At 45.4% G+C, this 15,148-nt stretch overlaps 1 protein-coding gene across 3 annotated transcripts in view; it reads left to right on the top strand.

Annotated features, from left to right (window-relative positions):
• Nucleotides 1–624: 624 nt before the first annotated feature.
• Nucleotides 625–15,148, top strand: part of LOC141265491 (glutamate decarboxylase 1-like) — a 279,089-nt gene continuing 264,565 nt past the window's right edge. For 2 of the 3 annotated variants that reach the window (XM_073678644.1, XM_073678645.1), the window contains exon 1: nucleotides 625–791. In XM_073678644.1, coding sequence (XP_073534745.1) covers nucleotides 761–791 — 31 coding nt within the window. In that variant the 5' untranslated portion in view covers nucleotides 625–760. The remainder of the gene's footprint in view (nucleotides 792–15,148) is intronic. The other variant, XM_073678643.1, reaches the window with a different exon arrangement.

Raw genomic sequence — 15,148 nt, forward strand, 5'->3', positions numbered from 1 at the left:
CATGCAGCAAGTGCTAGCTCTGACAAGGACTTAGTATCAGAGCCCAGGTTATTAAGGGAAGGGGAGTGGCTAACAGAACTCAACTGTGAGAACAGAGAAATCCAACATGGCCACGTAACCCCTGTTCTGCTGGAAGAAATAAATGCATTTAAAATGACGGAGAAGTGCTTCTTCTCGGAGTTGGAGCATGAGCCCTCCGGCGCTGACGTCTCCTGGCTCCAACCCGTTGCGGTAACCCTGTGACATCTACAACAAATAAGCATAAAATCTGCAACAAAATTTGACGTATTGTGGAAAAATGTAGAACATAGATAAAAATTGTTCCGATCTCATTCCACTACTACTGTATTGCAGTATGAATTTTTATCTGAAAAACCGTAGAAATTCTAGTGTGTGAACGTACCCTAAAATCACCACCACACTTTTATCATGATTAAGGAACATCTTTATGTCACAGTAGAGTCCTGGTCCAAACGTTTATTTAATATGGCACTACTGACTACAGAAATTTTGTAAAACTATATAATATGTGGTAGCACATAGTCTATCATTCACAATGTAGCCTGAGGACATCAAAGTACAGTCAAAATTAGGAGAATACTCCCACCTGGGAAACAAGTGCAAGGACACGCCTAGCACATTAGAGTACAAAAAGACTATACAGGCTTTCATTGAACAACATTAGCTTTTTAGATTTCCTCGGCTCTGTTTAAGAGAAGTAGATTTGTGCGGAACAGGGGTCAGACGGTTCAACAGAACAATGGAGTTTAGGACTGCCACAAATGCAATCTGTAAGACTTTCTCTGTATATATCTCTCATTGATCTTTCTTTTAGAAAAACTTTTACTGTAGCCAAATGTGAGTAGAGAACATCTACCTAGGTTTGTTATTACTTGTGCACTAAATTGCATTATCTGTAATATTTGTTACGTTCAGTGTATTTGAGTATAGCAAAAAGATTTTATTTTTACATGCTAAATCAAGTCCTTTTAATTTTTTCCACTCCTACCATTTGTCTTTTACCTGTGTAAATGTTATAGTCTGTATGATCTACTGGCTAGGCTATACAATTATGTATTTATCTTTATGTATATACCTTACTTCCTATCCTCTTCTTTAGATGATGCATATAGGGTCCAATTCATAAAACACTGTATACTGGTTTTCTGGTGTAAAACTGCTTGAAAGGCAGCAAAAGTATTATCTAGAAAATTTGCTGTGTCTTGAGTATCGGTATAGGGGATGAGGTTTTACAAAAATCTTATCCACACACTGTGGAAATCTGAAGCATTTCAGTTTATTCCAAGGATTTTCACTGCAGATTTGACCTCTTCTGCAAATTGTAAAATGTATGACCGCATTTCTGCAACCTCCACATTACATAGTGGTTTATGAGGCATTTACACTAAAAGATAACACTGAAGGAGGGTTGTTAAAACGATTGTTTCAAGGTTAATTTGCAATGTAAACAGGCTGCCGATCACCAGATGAATGTGCAAAACACTTGTTCTTTGGGTGAAATGATCTTTTGTGCAGCATAACTAATCCACATTCTCAGCTATAAATACTGTGTAAACAGGATTCGCAGTGCTAAAAAAAAGTGGCAGCCTATTCTGAAGGAGCCATTTAATATAGATTGCTCAGTGCTCATTGTTTACTTTTGTCTGCGTTTGTAAACAGGCAGTCAAGTGGTTGCATCGTGCCAACGGTTGGTGTGTGTAAACAGATCTTTAAATGATCAGCATTAATGGGCTAAGAGAAGTCTTATCTATTGAAGAAAGCAGATATAATAATGTGGGGGTACTTATAATGAGTGGTGTGTGTATGTGTAATGGTAACAAACAAATATGTAGTGTATAAGTAAGGGCTCATTCAGGAAAACATTTTCCACATAATGATAATATGGCGTGTCTTATTATTATGAAACATGGTGGTGGAACATTATTAAATATATTATAGTAAGGAGGCAAAGAGGGGTTGCTTATTACAAGGAGGCAAAGGGGAAGGTGATGATGATGACGCTAATGTCTCTTCTTTATATAGTACCATCACCCACCCTCATTGTGCCTCCTCTAATCATATTCTCATCTTTCTTAAAATACAGTGCTGGCCAAAAGTATTGGCACCCCTGCAATTCTGTCAGATAATACTCAGTTTCTTCCTGAAAATGATTTCAATCACAAATTCTTTGGTATTATTCTCTTCATTTAATTTGTCTTCAATGAAAAAAACACAAAAAGAATTGTCCTAAAGCCAAATTGGATATAATTCCACACCAAACCTAGAAAAGGGGGTGGACAAAAGTATTGGCACCCTTTGAAAAATCATGTGATGCTTCTCTAATTCGTGTAATTAACAGCACCTGTAACTTACCTGTGGCACCTAACAGGTGTTAGCAATAACTAAATCACACTTGCAGCCAGTTAACATGGATTAAAGTTGACTCAACCTCTGTCCTGTGTCCTTGTGTGTACCACATTGTGCATGGAGAAAAGAAAGAAGACCAAAGAACTGTCTGAGGACTTGAGAAACCAAATTGTGAGGAAGCATGAGCAATCTCAAGGCTACAAGTCCATCTCCAAAGACCTGAATGTTCCTGTGTCTTCCGTGCGCAGTGTCATCAAGAAGTTTAAAGCCCATGGCACTGTGGCTAACATCCCTAGATGTGGACGGAAAAGAAAAATTGACGAGAGATTTCAACGCAAGATTGTGCAGATGGTGGATAAAGAACCTCGACTAACATCCAAACAAGTTCAAGCTGCCCTGCAGTCCGAGGGTACAACAGTGTCAACCCGTACTATCCGTCGGCGTCTGAATGAAAAGTTACTGTATGGTAGGATACCCAGGAAGACCCCACTTCTTACCCCGAGACATAAAAAAGCCAGGCTGTAGTTTGCCAAAACTTACCTGAGAAAGCCTAAAACGTTTTGGAAGAATGTTCTCTGGTCAGATGAGACAAAAGTAGAGCTTTTTGAGAAAAAGGATCAACATAGAGTGTACAGGAAAAAAAAAGAGGCATTCAAAGAAAACAACATGGTCCCTACAGTCAAACATGGCGGAGGTTCCCTGATGTTTTGGGGTTGCTTTGCTGCCTCTGGCACTGGACTGCTTGACCGTGTGCATGGCAATATGAAGTCTGAAGACTACCAACAAATTTTGCAGCATAATGTAGGGCCCAGTGTGAGAAAGCTGGGTCTCCCACAGAGGTAATGGGTCTTCCAGCAGGACACTTCCAAAAGCACTATAAAATGGTTTTATAGAAAGCACTGGAGACTTCTAAGGTGGCCAGCAATGAGTCCAGACCTGAATCCCATAGAACACCTGTGGAGAGATCTCAAAATGGCAGTTTGGAGAAGGCACCCTTCAAATATCAGGGACCTGGAGCTGTTTGCCAAAGAAGAATGGTCTACAATTCCAGCAGAGCATTGTAAGAAACTCATTGATGGTTACCGGAAGCGGTTGTTCGCAGTTATTTTGGCTAAAGGTTGAGCAACCAAGTATTAGGCTGAGGGTGCCAATACTCTTGGCCGGCCCTTTTTTGGAGTTTTGTGTGAAATGATCAATGATTTGTTTTTTGCTTCATTCTTTTTTGTGTTTTTTCCTTGCAAGCAAATTAAATGAAGAGAATAATACCAAAGAATTTGTGATTGCAGTCATTTTCAGGAAGAAACTGAGTATTATCTGACAGAATTGCAGGGGTGCCAATACTTTTGGCCAGCACTATATATATATATATATATATATATATATATATATATATATATATATATATATATATATATATATATATATAGCTAATACTGTTAAAAGTATTTTGGCACCCTGGCAAAGAGGTCCATCTGACATTTGCCAGTATGGCCGTGATGCATATATGTATATGTATCTTTGATTCTATAAAATATAGTGGGAACTAGACAAAGAGATGAATCTAGATTTTCCTGTAAGGGGGGTAAAAAAATTAGTTTGGCTCCCCTTCCCCTCCTATACATAGCTTAAGTGCTTTGAGTAGTCGTCATGGGACCACTTACAGGTGCATCTCACTAAATTAGAATATCATCAAAAAGTTAATTTATTTCAGTTCTTCAATACAAAAAGTGGAACTCATATTATATAGTCATTACAAACAGAGTGATCTATTTCAATTGTTTATTTCTGTTAATGTAGATGATTATGGCTTACAGCCAATGAACTCGATATGCTTGGAGCTCGCCGAGTACTTGTGAGATGTTCGGGCGGATGCTCCTGTCCCCTCCCTGCATGTTTGGTGCTCTTTACTGAACCAATGAACATGCAGGGATTGCCTGCCACTCACTGTAAGGCTGCAGCCATGTTGGTTGTGACAATACAGTGATTGGCTGGCCGCTCAGCGTCACCAGGTCTATATCAGACCTGACGCCGCTGTGCTCATCAGTGTAGGGAGAGGTGCTGCTGAGCTAGGGAGAGATTTGCTTGTTTATTAGTGTTACGCTCGCGCCCGGACTGGCTGGCGTGAGCGTGATTAGTGATCCAGGCTGGGAAGCAGGAGGTCTTTGGGAGGACAGAACCTGGCGTGACGGTTTACCTCTGCGCCTTGCACGTCTGGACTGCCTCTTGAGGTTGGGAAGAGAAGTATTCTGTGGAGCATAGTCATCCTGTGTGGATTCTGGGTGGGCAGCAGTCTCTTCGGGCAGGAGGACTGGTAGGCTGCCTACACACATTATCCATCGGGGCTGCTCCGGGATATTGGGAAGGGAAGCTTTAGCAGAGGCTTCAGGGTTAGGGTCATCGAAGACCATTAGAAAGGCCACCAGGAAGGCCTGCAGGTCAAAGACGATAGGATCCCATGCTTTCCATAGGGGGGTGATCCATTTCAAGGCATCACCCGCTAGGTAGGACATCATAAATGCCACTTTAACCTGATCGGTAGGAAAATAGTGAGCATAGAACTTGAAATGCAGCATGCATTGCTCCACAAACGCACAGCTTCGTTTTGGATCCCCATAGTACCGTGGTGGATCCGCAGGAACGAGTGCTGATAGATCCATTTGGGCAGGTGCATAAATCGCTTGGGCCATAGCTTGAGAATTTTTTTTTTCTTGGTGCACGTATTCGCCAGACAAGGATTCAAAATGTCTCTGAGAGCGAAAGGCCGTGGGGCTCAACGGGAACCATGGCCTGAGCAAACTGTTACGCTCACACCCGGACTGACTGGCGTGAGCGTGATTAGTGATCCCACTGTACCATGAACTGGGGAGTGCCTGGAGGGGCGTAACTAAGTATCTACCCGATCCGACCAAGGTCGCACGGCGGCTAACGACTCCGTGAACCAAGGAGGAACCGAGCAGAGGGACCAGGTGCGACTCCAGGTCAGACCCCGGTCACAGTTGTTGACCCACACCGGGGAAAGTAGGAACAGGCAGGTAGGCTGGCACACAGGCAGGTGGGTATTGGTCAGTACGGCTGGTATGCTGACAGGTGGACACTGGCAAGCACGGCTGGTATGTAGGCGGGGGGGGTACTGGCCGGCACACCTAGAGTGCCAACAGGAAGGCACCAGCAGGTTGGAGCGCAGACTGGATAGGGTCCAGTACAGACTGGGATTTAGGAACAGAACCGCAGATGTGGTAGACAAGCGGAGCAGAGAAGAACCGCCGGAGCAGTGGATAAAGCAGAGCAGGAAGATACCGCCGGAGCGGTGAGCAAGGCAGAGCAGGAGGAACCGCCGGAGCGGTGAGCATGGCAGAGCAGAGAAATACCGCCGGAGCGGTGAGCAAGGCAGAGCGGGAGGAAACCGCCGGAGCGGCGAGCAAGGCAGAGCAGGAGGAAACCGCCGGAGCGGTGAGCAAGGCAGAGCAGGAGGATCCGCCGGAGCGGTGAGCAAAGCAGAGTAGAGAGATACCGCCGGAGCGGTGAGCAAGGGCAGAGCAGGAGGAACCGCCGGAGCGGTGGGTAAATCAGAGCAGAGGGAAGCCGCCAGAGCGGTGGGCAAGTCAGAGCAGAGAGAAACCGCTGGAGCGGTGGGCAAGTCAGAGCAGAGAGAAACCGCAAGTGCGGTGGACAAGGCAGAGAGGACAGGGCTCTGTTCACATGGAACAGACTGGAAAATACAGGAAGATACGGAGGAAGGGAAAAGGGACAAGCAGAACCAGATACACACAAGGTACTTGCTATGAAGTAGCGAGTGGACACAAAACTCACAAACAGAAGTACAGAGACAACAAGTAGGAGTTAGATGCAGGTTCAGACAATGCAGGAAAAGGGAAGGTACGGACATAGAGACAAAACAGGCAAAAGGTTAAGGTACAGTTCAGACAGGAACTGCTACTGCAGAGATACAGGAGAGAGACTGGGAATACAGCCACTAGAATGGCGGACAAGCAGGCTAGGGTGCAGTTCAGACAGGAACTGCTACTGCAGAGATACAGGAGAGAGTCTGGGTATACGGCCCCCAGAATGGCGGACAAACAGGCTAGGGTGCAGTTCAGAGAGGAACTGCTACTGCAGAGATACAGGAGAGAGTCTGGGAATACGGCCCCCAGAATGGCGGACAAACAGGCTAGGGTGCAGTTCAGACAGGAAGTGATACTGCAGAAATAGAGGAGCGAGTCTGGGAGTACAGCCCCCAGAGTCGCCAAGACAGAGGTAACAGAACAGAACCTGGCAAGACAGAATGCAAAGACAAACTGAGTGAAGGTGTTGCTCAGGCACCTCCTACTGGGTGGAGGGGGTTAAAATATCCAGGGACTCACAGCAATAGGCTGGAGACGCATTAGGGGTGCGCCCACAGCAGCTATAAGAAGCAGGAAGTAACCGGGCCGCCGCCCTAAGCAGTCAGACCAGAGCATGCACACAGATGAACAGGAGCACGGCTTACAAACTGGACTGAAGGCTAAGATTGCGATCTTGCATAGTGGGAAATGGTGCACTATGCAAGTACGCCGCCAGGTATGTTACAATTAGGTAGTGTAGGTAGAACAGAAGTATATTACACATATCCATCTCAACAAACAGTCCTTCTGAGGACTAATCCATCTGCAGAGATATCCGGCAGGCAGTGTATATAGGCAGGCAGGCAGTGTATATAGCAGACTGAAGTGCATATAGCACAAGAGGCTCCATTCCAGTTATGTCTGCTGTTGCTGCTGTTAGACATTTCTAGACATAGGCCCAGGTCACAGGGGTCAGGAATAATTTTTTTATTTTGGATCTTAATCCTCATTATTTGCTTATAAAGCAATTTAGAGAACACCGTTTATCTGCGCCATTTGCTTGTTGGCACTGCAGAATACAGCCAGGTCCTTTCCATATTACAGTGCTAAAAATCCAGCTATTTAAAACTGTGGTTTGTCTGTCACACGGATCACATATAAATGTGCTGAAAATATTGCCATTTCTGGGCTCCATTGAAATGTTGTAGCAGTGTGTCAGTGAGGCTATTGACACCAGTTTGCTGTTAAAAATAGTTTCCTACAGGCCAGCTATTTAAAACTGTGATTTGTCCATCACACGGATCATATATAATTGCACTGAGAATATTGCCATTTCTGACCTACCATTTAAATTTTGTTGCAGTGTGTCAGTGAACTGATTGATACGAGGTCGGCGCTGTTAAAAACAGTTACCTACAGGCAAGCTATTTAAAAGTGTGGTCTGTCCGTCACAAGGATCACATATAATTGAGCTGAAAATATTGCCATTTCTGGCCTCCATTAAAATTTAGTTTCAGTGAGTTAGTGAAGTTATTGACACCAGTTTGCTGTTAAAAATCGTTACCTACCGGCCAGGCATTTAAAACTGTGGTTTCTCTGTCACACAGATCTCATATAACTTCGCTCCAAATTCAGCCATTTGTAGTGAGCATGGAAGATATTGTCCTCCATTTAAAATGGGCAAGGAGCGTGGCAAGGGATGGGGAACTGGATGTAATGGTGATAGTGATGGTGCATGCAGAGGCCGCGTCTGTGGGCAAGCTGAAATTGTGCCACAACAAACACCCACATCTTCTCGCCTGACCTGCCTGTCTCAATTCCTAGGGGGCCGCAGCACACCACTATTGAACCCAGAGCAGTGTTAAAAGGTTGTTGGTTGGATAGCGGCTAATGCTTCCAGTCACTGTGCTACCACCACCACCATCCTGTCTTCCACACGGTCAAGTCTCAGTAGCCATGAGTCTGGACTGCATATTCCTCCTTTCTCCGACCACATATCACTGAGGTTCAAATCCAGCCATTTGTAGTAAAAGGGGAAAATATTGTCCTTCATTTAAAATACGCAAGGCGCGTGGCAAGGGAAGTGGACATGATGGTGCATGCAGAGGATGAGACCGTGGCCTTGGCTAGCTGAAATTGTGCCACAACAAACATCAACATCTTCTCGCTTGACCTTCCTGTCCCAATTAATAGATGATCACAGAACACCACTATTGAACACAGAGCAGTGTGAAAAGGTTATTGGTTGGATAGCAGATAATGCTTCCAGTCACTTATCTACCACCACCATCCTGTCTTCTATACGGTCAAGTCTCAGTAGCCGTGAGTCTGGACCGCATATTCCTCACCCTGATCCTCCTTCCTCCTCCTTCCTCCCAACATGCCGAGTGCCCGGAGAAAACTGATCCCACATTTGGACACTCCGAAGAGCTGTTCACTTTTCCATTTATAGATTCGGGCCTCTCGCCCGGTCCACTTGAAGCGGGACAAGAGGAGATTGCATGTAGCGATGCCCAAATATTTGAGCAGCCACGGTCACAAGAAGGCGACGGTGGGAAAGTGTCACAAGAGGTGGACGAAGATGAGACACAATTGCTAGAAAGTCAGGAGGAGGACCAGGGTGCGGAAGTGGAAGACGAGGTGGTGGATGATATAGTAACTGACCCAACCTGGCAGGAGGATATACAGAGCGATGAGAGCACCACACAGGGGGAGGGAGGCAGAGCACCCCAACAGGCTGGAAGAAGCAGTGTGGTGGCCACAGACAGAAGGCAGACAACCATACCCTGTAACATCAACACGAAGGAAGTTGCCATTACAACTGTTAGGTCTTCCCGAGTCTGGTTGTTTTTAAAGACTCTGCTGATAACCCCAAAAAAGGCCATTTGCACCATCTGCAAGGCCAGCATCAGCAGGGGTGGTAAAACGACCAGCCTGACCACCACCAGCATGATCAGGCACATGGCAGCAAAGCACCCAACTTTGTGGACCGAACCCCAGGGTCCATGAACAGTGTCTGCGGTTGGCACCACTGCTTCTTCCACTGTTGTGAATGCAAGCCAATTTACATGGTGCATGCGAAGATGCCTCGTGCCCTGCACCTGTTGCACACTCTCAAGTAGCAGCATCAGGAAGCACATCCACGTCCTTGTCCCAGCGCAGCATTCAGTTGTCTATACCCCAGTCCTTGGAACGCAAGCGCAAATACGCAGCCAATGCCCCACAGGCCACACTACTAAATTCCCACATTTCACGACTGCTTGCGCTCTAAATGTTGCCTTTTAGGAGACGGAAGCATTCCACAACCTGATGGTGGCGGCTGTCCCTTGGTACTCGGTCCCCAGCCACCACTATTTCTCCCGGTGTGCCGTCCCCGCATTACACAAGTACGTGTACAAAAAAACTTAGCCGTGCCCTCAACAACGAAGTTACCGGGAAAGTCCACCTAACCACGGACACGTAGACAAGTGCTTGTGGGCAGGGATGGTACATCTCACTGACGGTACACTGGGTTAACATAGTGGAAGCCTGAACCCAGTCAGACCTTGGGACGGAACACGTCCTCCCGATGCCAAGGATTGCGGGCCCTAGTTCAGTCAGGGTTGCCCCTACAGTCTACAGCTCCTGCACCTCATCTTCCTCAGCCCCCTCCTCATCTTCAGCCCCCATATCTGAAATGATCACATCAGTCGCAAGCTGGAAGCACTGCAGCACTGCCTCGAACAAGCGGCAACAGGCTGTGCTGAATCTAATATGCTTAGATGACAAAACGCACAATGCTGAAGAGTTGTGGAATGCTCTGAAAGAGCAGGCAGATCTGTGTCTCACACCGCTGAACCTACAGCCAGGCATGGTTGTGTGTGACAATGGCCGGAGCCTAGTGGCGGCTCTGAGGTGAGGCGAGCTAACACACATATCATGCCTGGCCCATGTGCTTAACCTCGTGGTTCAGCGGTTTCTCAAAACCTACCCGGAGCTGCCATATCTGCTTGTCAAAGTACGCCGCCTTTATGTCCATTTTAGAAAGTCCTTTAGAGCTTCCGCTGGCCTTGAGGGGCAGCGTAAGAGGACAGTTGTTGCCTACCAGCATCAACAAGGCCATCGGTGTTCAGTTCAGACTCCACACATAAGACCTCAGGAGTGGACATGGATGTCAGACATATGTACCATCCTCCAAAACTTTGAGGACTCCACCAAGATGGTTAGTGGCGATGACGCCATAATTAGCGTCACTATCCCACTTCTCTGTCTTCTGAAATGCTCTCTGCTCACAATGAAAGAGGATGCATTGCAGGCGGAGCACGATGAGATGGAGCAAGGAACCATCCAGGGTGATTACACACAGCCCAGCCTCATCTCATCCCAACGTGGATTGGGTGACAATGAGGAAGAGGAGAAGGAGAAGCTAGTTTCATGCACTATAGATGGTACTATCTGCACAACTGTCATGCCATCTGTTCAGCGTGGATGGCCTGAGGACAGGGAGGAGGAGGAGGAGGAGAGCATGGTCAGTCATCCTCTTTGTGAAGACACGGAAGTCTTGCATGTTAGCAGTCTGGCACGCATGGCTGAGTTTGTTACCCTGCCTTTCCCGTGACCCTCGCGTTCTCCAAATTTTGGGTGACAGACATTACTGGTTGGTGACACTTCTAGACCTACGCTACAAGGAGAACTTTATATCTCTTATTCCTGAGGCGGACAGTTCTACTAAAATGGGGCAGTACCAGAAGGCCCTTGTTGTGGAATTATTAAAAAAATTCCCATCTGAAAATGCTGGCAGCAGAGGTCACAGTTCATTGGACAACCAAGAAGTACAGGCGAGATAGACACAAATCCAATCCAGCAGAGGCAGGGGAACACTGTCAAAGTTCTCTGACAGTTTTCTCAGACCTTCCCATCTTACAGGCCCTGAGGCGCGGAGTACTCTCACAAGGAGTGCAAAGTTTGGGAAGATGGTGAGTACCTTGCTGACTGCACCAATGTCCTCCGTTCTTCCTCTGTGCCTTTATAATTAATGGGTATTCAAGCTGGACAGGTGGAATATACTGGCTCTCTATGCCTTGGAGGTCCTGGCCTGCCCTGCCACTAGCGTTTTATCAGAGCGGGTTTTTAATGCCGCTGGTGGAATTATAACCAATAGGCGCATCCGCCTGTCAACTGAAAATGCTGACAGGCTGACTCTTATAAAAATAAACAAAGGCTGGATTGGGCCAGACTTCTCAACACCACCGAATGATAGCAGCGTAACCTAAACTCTAAAACAGTGTCTTTTTTGGGAGGTCTAATTCTATTCCCATGCACCTCTGTCTTCAAACCCAGACATGAGTATATGCTTCCTGATTTTGTCTATTTGCTCTTGTCCTTCTCCTTCTCCTTCTCCTCATCCTCCATCACCATATCATTCACCATTATATCTACCATATCACCTCCTCTATGTATCTTGCAAGGGGCATTGGAGTTCCTCCATATTTTTGGCAGCTTTTGCATTCACTGCATAGGCAAACACTATGAGAGACCCACTTTCTAATAATGGGAACATTGTTTTTAGGAGGCTCTCCGACCTCTACATCTCTTCCAAGGGGAATTGGAGTGCCTCCAATTTTTTGGAAGCTTTTGAATTCACTGCTTAGGCAAACACTATGGGAGACCCACTTCCTAATAATGGGAACATTGTTTTTAGGAGGCTCTCCAACCTCTACATCTCTTCCAAGGGGCATTGGAGTGCCTCCAAATTTTTGGTAGCCCTTGCAGTCACTGAACAAACAATAACAGTATAGGAGACCCACTCGTTAAAAATGGGAACAACAAAGCATAGCCGGCTGATGGCTCTCTAACAATAGTGAGGGCCGACTGCTGGCCCTTTAAGAATAGTAAGGGCTGCTTGATGGCCCTATAAAAATAGGCTTTGTGACTTTCAGAGTCCCTCCATTATAAACGAAACAGGATGTGTCTGATGATGTGTCACACACCACATGGCCAGATAAGGTTGTAAAATGTTAAAATTACATTTCCCAGTGAATGCATTTGTCTTGGTTGAAAGCAATGCAAAAGTGCAAAAACGTATCAAAAACGCTACGTGTGAACATAGCCCAAGGTGTGGAGGAGCATTTTTGTTTTTGGTTATATTTTTTGCCTTATATACAAGTTATTACCCTGGAAAGGATGTTCTTTAACATATGTCCCTGGAAAATCCATTTTGGTTTCGTTTTTGTATGTTATACTGTGAGTCCGTAAAAGTGGAGTAATACCTCTGACAGCGTTGTTGACAGAAGTGAGCTGGGAGTCAGAAATGCTTCCAGGAGTCTTTCCCATGCTGTTTCCATGTCATTTGAGCACTGTTCCCATCAATGTGGCCAATTTTTAGGCCCTCTGCAGACCGCCTGGTGGAGCTGCCTGAAAAATGCTCGAGTTTCCCATAGACTTACATTAGGCTCGTTGCTCGGCTCGAGCACCCGAGCATTCCAATTTGCTTGACTCGAGCATCGAGCACCCAAGCATTTTAGTGTTCGCCCATCACTAATAATAGGTCATTGCCAAACAGACGGTTTTGTTGAACCTATGTTAGACTGTGGAGTTAACTTAGGAAGCGGTTGATGCCAGTTTTCTGGTTTAAAACTACTTGAAATCTCGCAAAAGTTTTGCTCTATTACAAGTTGGCATTTTTACAGCAATCCCAGGCTGTCGTGTCAACACTTTGAAGTGGGAAAAGCCTGGCCATTAGGGGTAAGCCCGATAAATTCATAATTTCTCAAATACATTTCTTCAGGAAGCTCACGGTAGCTGAAAGAAATGCAAAATAAAGTATATCATCAAGAAGCATCCACCTCTTAATGAATTTGGCCCATTTTACTCCAGAGTACTATCTGTCAAAACTGGTCTTTATGAATTGGCCTCTTTTGTGTTCATACACAGAAAAGTTGCATGTAACATAAACCATTTAAAACCATTAGATCCAATGTCGCAATCCATCATAGCGATTTCAGTGTTGTGCGACATATATCACTGTGTACCCCCTAGCCTTATTGTGATTCTTGAAGATCGCAGCTTGCTTTTAGTCTTTGAGCTCCTCACTAGACAGTGACTGTAGGCTATATCTGTGTTAAAAAATGTCTCTTCTGTTTAATAACACCACATTGATTTACTTTTCAAAAAATTGACCATCTAAATCTATCAGGGAAATGAAAAACCAAGAAAATTGAAATCTGGGGTTGACATAGGTGTAATCTAGGTACCGGGATACAACTCACAGAGGACACAAGGCAAGGACAGCCAATGAACGATATAATTCTGTTTAAATACAGTATTTCTGAACAGTTGGTGATAATAACAATGCAAATTAACAATGTACTAAATAACGATAAGGCAAAATTATTCTCAGTACAATACTAATGTCCCTTCTACAAAGGTGGTACACTCGTTACCTGGGATTGCCACATGAGTCCTTCCTATGGGTCTGGCCCTATCGGGGGTCATTGGGTTTTCTGACATAGTCTATTAAAGCACGTTGAGTCTCCCATGCACCAACCGGCCCCCTCCCAACCTGTCGCCCTAATCCCGGCCAAGCCCAGTACCATCTGTTAGAGCTGGAGGTGACGGCCCTGCTCACGTGTGCTGTTCATCTGCGGTCCCAGGCATGCCTCTGCTGTTGTAGTCTCCCCGTGGATCTTCCCGGCTTGACCGTTGACATAAGTCTCTTAGGTTTGGGGCGAAAAGGGCTAGGCCCCAGCTCTTGACAGGCGACGCTGGGTCTCTGAAGCTTGGCCGGTGTGGGGTGCGGATCCTGGCCTTGACCAGTGTAATTGGAACTCTGAGTCCTTCCGAGGGTAATCTGAGCCTTTCCAGGCATTGACCGGCACCTTGGTGGTGTTGACTTCCCACTGAGGCTTGTCACACTGGCCTCGGTGCTATTCCTGGAACACGTCTGCTCCGCTACTCTGCCTGGCATCAAATCTGCCTGCCGTTTGGAGCGCAGGCCTTTTATATTCAGGAACTCTAGGCTTCCGGTCACAAAATCAGGCCCAGCACCCGACGTTGCTCCTCCTGCAAATCTTCCGGTGTAAATTGGTTCCGTCTCATTTCGCTTCCTCTTACAGAGGTACAGAATATTATGTTCACATTTGTGTGGTTTGTCTTGGGTTTGTGTGTTATTTGTAAGAAAATTGTTGAAAAATGGACTAGCCCACTAATGGAAACTATTTTTTTAAACCCCCTTTTCCTCCCCCTATTACAGAGGTGAGAGTGTTATGAAGTGTAAATGAGGCCATAGAGACATCTTGGTTATGTTGCCATCAAGTTCTAAGCTGTAACATTTCACAGCAAATCCTAAAATATTGAAGCTCTTTGCTGCTCTGTACCATTAAAGTGATAAAGACTGATTTATAATTTGAGGTATGCCCATTACAGAATGCAGGGTAACCAAGCAATGGTCAATTGAGAAAAAAGTGGCATTCTCGAAAGTACCACTCTCTCTTCAATCAGCTGATAGAGTAGGCAGTCTACCTTTCCTTTCAATAGATCATCAATGTCAGAATAATGTGGGTCAGTAAACAGCATTTTTGAAGAAACCTAAAAGAAAATCAGAAGCAGCACCAGCTAAGGACAGAGTGCCAAGCCTTTTAGACCAGATCTCCAATATAAAATAGAAATTGGAAGCAGCACACCAATTGAGAAAGTGAAAAAAAAAATGTGTTTGTTTAATAGCCCACGATGGTGACATTTCGGTTCTAGATGAGAATTTGGGATAGGTTCTCATGTAGATGCGAAACATCAACATCATGGGGTGTAAAAAAACAGATTTTTTTTTGCTTTTTCAATTGTTGTGCTGCCTCCATTTTCAAATGTATAATTTTCGTTTTTCTTTTTCCTGCTTGTATTTATTTTGCTTGTCCATAAGGCAATATATGTTTTCACCAGTGATCTTTCCTCAAAAACTACAACTTACCAGGCAATTCTTCTGCTAG

Source organism: Phyllobates terribilis, unplaced genomic scaffold (genome assembly GCF_046119375.1).
Source record: "Phyllobates terribilis strain yellow unplaced genomic scaffold, ASM4611937v1 Scaffold_4__5_contigs__length_816908805, whole genome shotgun sequence".
NCBI lineage: Eukaryota > Metazoa > Chordata > Amphibia > Anura > Dendrobatidae > Phyllobates > Phyllobates terribilis.